Source organism: Limulus polyphemus, unplaced genomic scaffold (assembly GCF_000517525.1).
Source record: "Limulus polyphemus unplaced genomic scaffold, Limulus_polyphemus-2.1.2 Scaffold1238, whole genome shotgun sequence".
NCBI classification, from domain to species: domain Eukaryota; kingdom Metazoa; phylum Arthropoda; class Merostomata; order Xiphosura; family Limulidae; genus Limulus; species Limulus polyphemus.
Genome location: NW_013666848.1, coordinates 276,096 through 288,614, shown reverse-complemented (window position 1 = coordinate 288,614; position 12,519 = coordinate 276,096). Strand labels below are relative to the sequence as shown.

The 12,519-nt window shown below is 37.0% G+C and overlaps 1 protein-coding gene across 1 annotated transcript in view; it reads right to left on the bottom strand.

Annotated features, from left to right (window-relative positions):
- The window catches only part of LOC106462745 (coiled-coil domain-containing protein 137-like), a 53,463-nt gene that overhangs the window by 2,539 nt on the left and 38,405 nt on the right, over positions 1 to 12,519 (bottom strand). Inside the window, exon 5 of the mRNA XM_013922696.2 lies at positions 11,415 to 11,497. Within this exon, the coding sequence (XP_013778150.1) occupies positions 11,415 to 11,497 (83 nt within the window). The remainder of the gene's footprint in view (positions 1 to 11,414; positions 11,498 to 12,519) is intronic.

The following is a 12,519-nucleotide window of genomic DNA, read 5'->3' as shown; positions in this document are numbered from 1 at the left end:
CATATTATTTGAAAACAAGTAAAGTGTGTGCTGTTTATTCTTCATTGAATTTATTGCTAACAAGTCACAGACACCTACTGTAGAAGAATCCAAGCCCAACAACAAAATAGTATATATTTATACTATTAAGAAATATAAGTAAAAGCCATTTATTTCGTGAATTAGCAAAAAGAATAACATATATATATTATTTTTAAAATTTGACACTTACCTCTCCTCACAAATAGCTTTTCTCGACTTGTACTGCACTCTATATGCCCAAATTTTTGCTCACAACTAGTCTTGATACACCTACCTACCCCCACATGTATTCACTGAGACATCTGCATGCTATCATGCAAATAATCATAAAGCAACCCTCCATCAATAGGAGTGCAACATAAGTCCTATCATCACTAGCACCCTCTCTTAGGTGCAGCCTGTAATCATTTTGAGATTGGGTAGTACACACAAAATCTGCAATGGAAGTGGGCAGGATGGGTGGGAAGTGTTGAAGAAAATTTTAACTTCCGATAAGATATCTTGCCTCTTCTCAAAATAGCTAGAAACCAACACTGAGATGGCAGAGGATCCAGTGAGAAGATGATCCCCTTTTAGAAAGCAACCATAGACCATGGGGGTGTTCAAATAAACAGAAAACAACCCCTCCCCATGAGAGACCACACCATTTTGAGCCAGGTATACTCTTTGCCCACATGAAAATGTGTCATAATAGGGGTGGTAAAAAGGAGAGACCTCCCCAGCATTAATATGTGTACACATCCAACATGACTATCACCATATCCACTGATAGCTGACATCCACAAGATCGTAGGAAGGTGAATAGCAAAGTGGGGTGCATCTCCAGTCCATCAATCATTCAAGTGGCAATTGGGAATCTATTGCACAGCCCACGGTAGGAGGAGGGTACACCAGGGCACACGTGTGAAATAAAGGACCCAGGTGTACAGTGGCTACTGCTCATTAGAGCATAAATGGGAGATCGACCTTAACCAACACCAAGTGAAATGCAATAGGAATATCCAGCCCACGATTGGAAGAGGATACACTAACTTTCTCTTCAGATATGAGAACTGGTAGCGAAGATGATGCTTCATAACAAGGATACACATCATCATGTGCGCACGTACAATACAACCATCACCCTATCGGCCAAGAACTGAAATCCGAGGGACAGTAGGAAGGTGAACAGCAAAGTGGGGGTGCATCTACGGTCCATTACTAAGTGGCATTGGGAATATATTGTCCAGTCTGTGGTAGGATGAGGGTACCCAGCCACACATGTGGCTGGTCCAGCTCCAAGCATAACCATATCTTTTGGGAACTGACATCCAGGAGATGGCAGGAAGGAGAGTGTCTTAGCTGGAGGTGTGAACTGCATGTTGGTGGAAAGCATCAACCAACACATAACAGCATCTGGAATTGTACATCAGGTCTGTGGTAGAATGAGCATCAACACCATCCAAACCAGCAGAACACCACCGCCATTCTCTCAACTGAGTAGGATTGAGCACACTCAAGAGGAAGTCTTCATGGTCCACCACCACAGCAAATAGAAACTGGTAAATGGCAAGGACTCCCTTACTCTACCAGAAGAAAGTGGGAAACAGCATGTTGGAGAATCCAGAGGAACACTGCACCAGAGACAATGCAATATCTTATTTTGAAAATCAGGGCGATCCAGTTACCTACAATACACGGATCATCAGGGATGGGAAATAATCCTTGTCTACTTTACTCAAGTTAGTCCATGTGTGTACGATCCAGGAAAAAAATCCTTATGAAGCAAAATACTGCAAGACATACCTATAAGTGGTCTTGCAGACCACCCCATCTTAATGGTGGACATTTTTGACACACAGGTCTTACAGTGCAGGTTTAAGAATAAGTATACTTTTTCAGGCAATACTCGCCACTGAGCGGGATACAACTATGCAATAAAGGCCTCTTCAAAAAAAAATGGCAATAGCAACAGGAGGAAGATGAAACCCTGTAAGAGAAGAAACTGATAGGTGGGAATGATAATAAACAGTGAAGGTATTGGGAGTGGTCCACATACTGAAGAAAATGATGTCCTCAAACAGATGATAGAAATGGTAAGGTGACAGATTTTATGGGAAGATAAAGGGAAAAAACGACAATCATCAATAAGCTTGGTAAATCTAACCTGTAAGATAATGGAAGAAAGGTCACAGGACTGGGAAGGATTCTAAAGAAGAAATAACCGGAAGTAGGAACCACTGAAGGAATCAGCGTACACCACATAACAGTAGAGAGCCCAGACATGGCAGAGGAGGCAATCAGGACCAGAACAGTCATAAAGGTGGAATATGGAAGGAAGGGGGATAGATGTGAATGTGGAATTACCCTCCCAAGTAGCTGAGGCTTTGGGCAGAAAAATGATGATCTGGGAAAAAATCACATAGAAACTGTGAAACAAGGTGTGTTGAACCTCAATAGCAAATGATGAAAAGGATCTTCAAGGAGAGGTGATATAAAGAACATGTCAACAAGGGTTCAAAAGAAGGAAAGGTAAGGGCATGAATGATGACACTGAGGTTCCAATCTGGGAGAGAGGCAGGGCAAGGAAAATGGGTGAAGTGGAGGGAACAGAACCAAAAGGGACAGGACTAGTGAACTGATGATATGGGCACAACGTGTAAAAACGATACATGGCTGACAAAGCCTCGCAATAGCTTGCGATAGAAGGGACAAAAAGACCCCTGTCAAAGAGCCAAGCTAGAAAGGAAGTGATATAGGGAAGGGTCAGATGGGATGCAGGATAACTGCAACATAGGGACCAACAACAGTACATGTACCACTTTCTTTGGGACAGCCATGTAAGAACGATGAATGGAAAGGGAAATCAAGGATACCATGTGCAGGGCCAGGGACTGTAGAACAGCCACACATGAAGCCTGTGTGTGGGAATGGATGGATGATGCATACCAAACTGGGGCTGATGGGGGAAGGTGGGGGAAAGAGGGAGAGGACACAACACTAGTAGTCAACACAGTATGTACCACACCAATCCTGACTGACAGCCTCCATCACTCCAGCCAAAGGATATGGAACAGGAGAACAAAACTGTGGAAACTGAGAATTGAGATGAGTGGCAAAGGCATCCAGCTCTGGAACACTCCACTGGGCACAGAGCCCATAAAATACCTGCAGGTCCATTAACCAATTCATATGGAGAATTCTAACCTGACATGATAAATGATCTATGATGCAATTCACAGAAACTGGAATATGACAAGACAGCAAAAGAATTTCATGGCTGTGGCCCAATATAGGAGGTCCAATATCCAAAAACAGGGGTCTCTCAACTGAGTGCTCCATACCTGGAGAAGTACAAGACAAATGTTGAGTTGTCAAAAAATGCAATCACTGACTGGCGCTAAAGTGCCAGAAGGAAAAGAATTGTCAGGTTTTATAGTGGGAAGATTCTTTACAGAAGGTGTCTGTGACTTGTTGACAATAAATTTTGATGATAAACAAACAGCACACAGTCCACTTTTCTAAAATAATATATTCAAATGTATATACAAATACTCGTTACACAGTTAATTACTACAGCTGAATCCAGAGTTCTAGATAATTCTCTTTTTCCTCAAAAGTCCACACAGGCTGGTTCAATTACTTTAGAACCCAACTGACAAGATAAATTATTTCTTTTCTCCTCTGTTATCACAATACAATCAGTGATACATTCACTTACATTACCATGGTTGTATCCAGAGCTTTAAATTATTCTCTTTTACATCAAAAGTGCACACAGGCTGGTTCAGTTATTTGAGAATCCAATTGATAAGACACATTCTTCTTCTCTATCTCTATTGTTATAATACAAACTGTGAAACTTTCACTTTAGAAATTGCCCTTTATGGCTAAACTGACAATCATGCAGTCTAACTTCACTACTTTTTTACTTTTACTTACTTAAATTCCTCTCTGTATCTGCATGTATATATAACATGTGACAGAAAAATCTGGAAATATCTTGCCCTTAAATAATAACAATATTACACAAACAGAGAAAAACTTAGAAGCTTCAAGTATAATGATGTCAATAACATTACAAAAGCCTAGAACAACAGTTAAACTTCATACACAACATATGACTCCTACAGAGTTATGTAACGAAACCTGTCACAACTATCACTTTTAAAACTTTTAACACTCTTGTTATGAAAACTAAATAATCATAAAATATTAAATCACTAAATAAACTAAATAATAACTCATTAAACTGAACAGTTTTGTATATCCAAGAAGAACCATAGCCCAACAAACTGTGAGGAGTATAAAGATTGATATGGAGAGAGGACTCTGAGTGAGTCCACCCCTGAAACCTCACAAGCATCCAGATAAGCACTCCAACTGGAAAGAAAAGCATCCTTAAAAAAAAAGGTGACATTGCATTCAAGGAGGAAGAGGAACACCAAAAGTGGTGTTATCTCAATCCAACTATCAGGCAAAGTCAGCCTATAAAGAAGGAGGGAGGAAGAGAGGGGTGTCCAAGGGATCCAGAATGAAGTTCCATTGATCTAACAAAACCCACTGAAGGCAACACAGGTGGGCACAACTGAGAGGGATAAGGCTTCCACATCTCCAAAAGCCCACAAAAGCCACTTCAAGCACAGCAGGAAAAGAAGAGGAGGAACGGTTGCAAACCAGAAGCACCATAGCCCTCAACCATAGAGGGAAAAGTTTGGCCCACCTGAGTAGAAAAGTGAGAAAGCTAAAAGTAGCCAGTCATCCATATAATGTTGGAAAGGAAAGCACCAGGAATGAACAAGACAGACAAATGCCCAGACCACCCAACAGAAAACTTAGGGAGCCAAGAAAAGTCTGATCAGAAGAGCCCAGAACTAAAACACACCACCTGATGGACCAATAAAAAATAATGTCAGGATGTATGGAATATAGGAATGTGTAGGTACCCATCCAACACATTAACCTTTGACAACCACAGACAAGGAGTAAAAACCCACTGAAGAGTGAATCAGGGCTCCATGGTGAAAAGTAGGAGGACCAAGAAGCAGTTCAAAGCTGACATACTGATAATAAGGCTCCAGTCTCCTGTCTTTAAGTGGACTATGAAGAGACAAGAAGAAAAACCTAGACTAGAGGGATCTACATGTTCAATGGCACCTTCGCTAAGCAATTCCTGAACTGCCTCTGAAGGATGCTGGCCAGCAGTAGCTGTGGTAGATGCAACATGGAACTGTAAAAGCATTACTAGTGGAGTTAACTGGGCAAAGAAAATGTTCTCCCAACAGAATTCTTATACTGTAAAAACTCCAAAAGTTATGGTTAAAAAAAAAAAAAAAAGAAAAGAAGCAATGCCTAATAAGAAACAGTAAAGGTAGTCAATGAAGAAAATTGTCAGTCAGAAAACTTCCTAACAGTTACACTGCCAATCGAGAAGTGATTACAGGCTGCACAGAAGAGAAGGTACTAGTGACGATAGGAGTTGTACTGCACTCCTATTGGTAGAGGGTTGCTGCATGATCATTTACATTGATAGCATGCAGTCTGCAGATGGATTAGTTCAAGAATTAGCAATGACCTTGAGTGAACATGTAGAGAATATATGTAGACGAATGCGATCTGGACATTCAGGAATGCAACAGGCTAGATTAGGGGGAAGGGGCCTGTGGTCAGCTGCAATTATTATGTGACTATGAATTTTACAGCCTAATTATTAATCAAAAATACCACCTTACAATCAGACCAATACAGTCATTTTTCTTCTTACGATTAAATACCAATGATCAAATATGTATTACAGTACATACCACACGTTGAACCTAAATTCATTCAAAACTACTGGGTTTAGAAGAGATGAACTCTTAAAACCAACTTCTAGTAGTATATCATTTAAATTTGTGATTACTTTATATAAGTCTTGACTACTAATCTTATTGTAATTGTTTTACAACACATCATAAAAAATGATTTATGAATTATGGTGTAAATATATAAAATAAATACCCATGCAGGATATCAGGTAGGTGGTAATAATAAGTGCAACTTTAGCAACATTATTTGTTTTGATTAAATGACCTCCAGAATAACACTGATCTAATCCATTTTGCTATCTTTACAAAACTGAAAAATCTTGTCTACACTTCACTCGTATGAACAGTTACTTTTTACTCTGATGAGACATGGCCTGTTGAAGGTCAAAAGGGACGAAAACATTGAGTAGCGAAACCTCTTTGTCCATGCATAGATTCTGGAATTCCTGACTGTTGTTATATGCACCCCATCCCTAAAACAAGGCATTCATGAAGAGATGAAACTCTGGACGAGGTGGCAGTAGTTAAAACTTAAAAAACCCTCAAGATCGAGGAATGATCCAGACTAAGAAAACTGGGATATCAATCTTGATAAAAGAGTTAGCATAAAGGATCACATATAAAGTGTAATAAACTTAAAATAAGACCCAAAACTCAAGTTCTTTCGAATAGTTGACTATTTGAAAGTGCTCAAGTTTTGGGTCTTATTTTAAGAAAACTAGGTAAACTAGTAAATAGATGTTTATGATCCTTAGTCGCTTAAAGAGTAATAAAAGGATTGCTTGTGTTCTTGTCCCAAAGGAACAAAGGATTCAAGTAATGCCCACATTCCCAGAAGAAAAAGAACCATCTATGCAGTGTGAAAAGAAGAGGTAAGATTGTGGCGTAGAGCCAGATTGGAGACAGCTGAGCCCAAATGAGAGATGAGATGAAAAATAAAAAATACCTTGAATGATGACATATTAAACTGGAGCAAGAATAGATGTTGCAGTCCTGAAAGGGAAACCTGCCTTGGTTGTATCTGAAAGTAGAATCAGGATGTGATGGTCTAACAATTGACGAGATGGTGCCAGCAGTAATCAGTTGTCCATAAAATGGAGTGATGGAATGAAGGGGATAGGGAAAAAAAAAACTTGTATGATACAGCAGAATCCACGTGAAGCCTATGCGAGTCTGAAGGGAAAAACCTGGAACTGCAGTAGCTGACCCTTGTGCACCTTGTGGTGGAACTCCATCGCTAAGGCAAAGTGCAGATAGGAGCTGACTACAACCAAGTTGGATATCTACAATCCCAGTAAGAACATCAACACAGATTGAGCAATGAGTAACTTGTGAACCTTGGAGAATCTAGACATTGATACTGACATGGACAATCGATGACTGGACACCAATCTCCTGGCTGCATAGGCCCAACAACAGACAGACATAAAGCCTCTGAAGAACTAGCACAACTCTCTCACTACCCTCAGACAAACCAAACTCTGATAGTCCAAGAACTAAGTTCCAAATCCTGATGAACTGTGATTTACTGAAACCCTACAGGTTTGATGGATAATAGTGGTGAAGATGTGAACTGAACAACTAATTGTGACCCAAGGACCTACAGAGCTCCTGGACCCATGGTTAAGGTTACCACCCATCCAGAAATTATTGGAACTGAGCCCCACAGCCCGTGAAAGTATACAATAATAACCAATGCTGTTGGAGATCCAACTAACCAGTGGATACCTTGGATATAGACAGAATCTATACTGGGTACCAATGTACCAAGGGGCTGATGTCAGGGGTCAGGACTCATGAATACGAGCAGAACTATGACCCCCTGTAGGAGCTGATGAAATTCGAGACTCCAACAACAACCAGGAGGAATATATAAGCTAAAAATTGAACTTACGTGCATGCTAACAATGGATCCAGCTCGTCATTAATGAAGTTGGTGATCATGAGAGTAGTAACAAAGTGAAGTGAAAGGAAACAAACTGGTGAATTTGAGTTGTAAGTCCATAAACTTATTCTGTCCCATCAGGGGACATAGAACTATATAGGTTAACTGCATGTTACACCTTAGAACCCCAAAATTCGAGGAGCAGATGTATTATTTGAGAGTCAGAAAAATGCCTCCATCTGGTGGTGGTAGGCTAAATCACGAAGTTCCGATAACACCTAACTGCCCCTTTATGTAACTCAAACCACAATATCCATGTATGGAGAAAAACTAAAAATTTGCTTCCAGACCTTTCAGCTATCAAGTTAGTTGTATGCTCAAAAGCAACTGGGAAAAAAGCCCAAAACATCACACACACAAAGAACAGATAGAAGAAAAACAAATCAAAAGTAGCTTATCCCAAAATGGCCTCCTTTTCATTTTTCTCAGGTCATTTAAAGGCTATGTTGATTGGAACAGTATTATGTGAAGTAAAGTAAGTTTTTTTTTAAAGCAAAGTAACTTAGGGCCATCTGCTGTGTCCACCATAGGGATTTGAACACAGGACCTCAGCACTGCGACTTCATAAACTTTCCATTGTCCCGCAGGTGGTTGAGAATCCAACAGACTAAAAGAAGGCACAGGAAAAGCAAATCTATAGTCTCTCCAAAATGTTGAGGATTGCCCTCAATTGCAGCCTCAGAGCCCCTGAAGGACCACCAAAGATCTGAACATATGTCTTCACCTCACTACGAATAAGATCACTGACAGTCTCAACTGAGAGTGACTCCCCCCACCTCAATTGTTGTATGACGCTACATATCAGAGGTGGGTTAGGAGAGACCTAATTTGCCTCCGTGCTGGAAATAAGAATCCGGGAATTCACACTGTAAATCAGCTTGCCAATCAGAAGAAGAAAAAAAAATTATTCTTCCTTTATTTTTTTAATTATTAATAAGAAAATCAACTATATAACACAATAACATCCAAAGTATCTCCAAAAAACTGTAATACTAGGAAACTTGTTAGTGATACTTTGTCAAAAAAAAAAGTGATAATATTATCTGAATGAGGTGCTCATATACAGTACCAGGATAGAGGGCACACTGACACAGGTGAAGAGTATCACGAGATAAATATCACCAAGGGCATTTGAGTGGGGTATAAAAGACTGGAACAAGTGAGAAAAAATCAGACCAATGCTTAGCTAGTAATAGCTATAAGTGTCCGAGGAGGTAAGTATTTATTGGATCTGTAGTTTGTGGATGGAATTAAAGCAAGATCAACTACTTACATACTGTTTACAAGGTGTTAACTAAATGCAGAATACCATGAAATCTTTTTAAAATGTTTATAAATATACCCAAATAAAGTGATATTATTTTTATGACTGTAGAAAAGTAAAATCTAGCAGTTTCAACTACTACAAGTACTTAAACAAATTTTAGTATTTCCTGAAATTATCTATGCATATGTATGTATATATCAGGGTTAAACTTAAAACAATTAATAAATATTGGAAAGAAAATAGGTTATTTTCAAGTTTAATGAAAGCTTAAAATTTTTTTTGTACAACTGTCAATAATGCAGATATTCCACAGATCATCTGTTCATCAGCAGTGGGATTGTGCACTTGTGTAATTACGAGCAAATTAGTAAGAAAATGGTTACTAGTATAGTTATAACAGGTGAAAATAAGCATGAATAAATAGTTAATATGATAAAAATTGTTTTGAAAGGACATAAAATTAATACCAAATGTTTCACGCGTTTGCCAGTGTCTAAGAAAGAAATAAGTTGACAAACGAGGTAAGGAACAAAAAGTGATATAAAAAGGAGTTTAACAGCAGCTAAATGGTGTGGGATGACTGTTCATAATAATCACTTGTGATGGCCGACTGCTCCACAAATAATATTAAACTGAAACCTACTGCTAACAAATAATACAAAGTTAACCACTGCAACATTCTCACACACCAGTTCTGGCATTCCCTCTCAGTTATTGTATTATCTGGACACAATTTTGAGTAGCAAGACTAAAAAACTAGACAATATTTATTGCAAACATTATCATATCATTCACAGCCAGAAGGTTTTTAAAATGGTTCAACAAAGCACTTAAGAATAGATGCCAACTATTCCTATTTTGGGAGAATCATTCTGATTATTAACTCTACAGCTGAACAGAAACATGTCAGGCTCTTCTAAAGTTACACCACTGGAACTATTTAATGGATTTTCATTGGTCACAAGACATTGTTAAGGAAGAAAGTGTAAAGTTTTGCTTACACTCAGTCAAGTTTTTCAACAAACATTAAATCTATGATAGTACTTAAAGTTAACAACTAGTGTTCATGTGTTCCATAAGTGAAGTGTACTTTAATATTTCTTTATGTTACTTTCATTAAGAGTCTTGGTTAAAATGTTTAATATATCTAGTTTTATTATTTTTAAAAGGCATTTTACTTTTATTATGCATTGTTAGCTTATCACATGGATTGAGAACTAACCTAAATCCCCTAAATGAGGTATTATTTCTGGCCAAAAATAACATTAACAATGAAAATACCCAAGTAATGAAACAATACATTATAATATTTATAATAGTCCATGAGCTTACTCCTGAAAAATGACTTGTTAGTAGCAGTAAGGGGGGCAAATTCTACCATATCAATTTAAAATATTCAATGCATAGTTGACACTTCTACTGGGTAGACATGTGTAAGTAGTAGTTCAAGCCCCAGAAATGTAACAATTTTAAACCCTATATGACTGAAACCTAATAAAAGTTGTAAATGCCATTTTCAAAACTAAGACAATACAAACCTGGAAAATACTTTGTCTGAGAGGACAAACAAACAATATATCATGGAAACACTGACACATTTCCTCCACAAAATAAATACAACATTAATTATTTATACAAATGGTAATTAATCATGAAATGCTGGAGGTTCAAGCTGGTAATAAAAAAATAATTATACCACAGGAACATCAACTGAATAGGAAAAATTTGATGACTCAGTAAAATGATAACTAAATCAAATGTATCTTTTGTTACAGTTATTTGTTATGTCATTAGACTTATAATAATGCTCTCTCTCAAATTTAATATGCCTATTTTAAATGTTATATAAATGTATTTTTCCACTGCCCTTTTATTACTAATACCTTTTGAGAATAGTCTCACAATTTTCTGGAACCATCTTGTACTGCATTTGGTCTAATAACAGATTACATTCCACAAATGTGATTTATTAGGCTGTAGCCTTTATTTTCATCAACAGTAATGCACCGATTGCTATGTGGAAGAAACTGCTAAGTCCAGAATTTGAAAAAGATGCCCAAACACGATAATATAGAGAAATGTCTTCTCATCGGTGTTTGCTCAGATTATTATTTACCTATGGTTAAATAAACACTTTACAAGTAATAGGGCAAACTGAATTTTTATAGAACTTTCAAGGTTTCAATTTCTCAACATTGGAATTTGAATAATTTGAACCAAACATTTTTAAATGTATTGCAGAATAAACTTTCTCTATTTCTGTTAAATTCTATAGCACCACTGATACAGAATTTCACAAGAGCACTGGTGTATGAGTTGCTAAACACTTTTTTACTGCAAATTTATTCCTTTTTCCTTTACAAATTTACCCATGCAATCTATATTCTAAACATACCTTTTTATCTTTTGCCTTTCCCATTTTAGGCCTGATCTTCAGACTAGGAGGATGAGAAACAGTTTCTCCAAAACTAACATCATCTGCATTAAAAACAGAAATTCAATTATTAATGTATACTTTTCATCATCATTTTGTGCACTTAATATTGCATAAAAAAACATTATCAAACACACAAAATATTTCAGCACTATTTTGTCGATTAACAAAAATGGATATAATCCCCTACTATATACATCAGTATCCTATATTCAACTAAATTGTTTAATGACCACATAATATACTAGTTATGATATTCAAATATTTTATTCTAACACCAGTAAAGATAACAAAAACATAAAATAAAGAATAATGACAAGATTTGGAAACACTAAATTAAGCTTTATGGACCTGATAAGAGAACAAGGTTGGTTAAGCAAGCTACCAAAAATATTTTAACACTATATCAAAACTCATTGACAATAACTCTCCACATCATATTCATTTAGCAATGACTCACAAGATCAATTTATCGTAGAAATTCTGATCTCAACTTGAAAGGGATCTAATAATAGTGTACTACAAAAAATTTTTTACATATGAATCACTAACAAATAAATAAAGTTTGCATTGCATTGTTAAAGCTGTAAAACTGTTTAACTTTAAATTCACAATAATATTACATAATCATAAAGCTACATTAACTCATTGAGTGCAGCTGCTCTAAATGTGTGCAAAATTTTTGCAAGCCCCACACCGTGTAGAGCACAATTGCATTAAATTGCCAGAGGCCAACTGTACCCTATACGGCAAATCAGCAGTCAATGGGCTGAAAAGTAAATCATTCCCATATCGGTATATTTAATTTGGCAAATTTACCTAGCTTCTTTTTAACATACGTTTTTACACCAGAGATCACACTATATGTTAATAATCAGTAACTTTATTTCAAAATCTATGTGTTAAGCATTAAAATAAATTTAAAATAAGCACTTGCATATCCAAGAATATGTAAATAAAAAACTAATTTTAAAAATTGCCTAAAAAAGTGATTATGAAGATGATAAAAGGTAAGGAGAACATAAACTTCTTGTTAAATAGAAGAAAGTCAATTAGGTGGCACCTG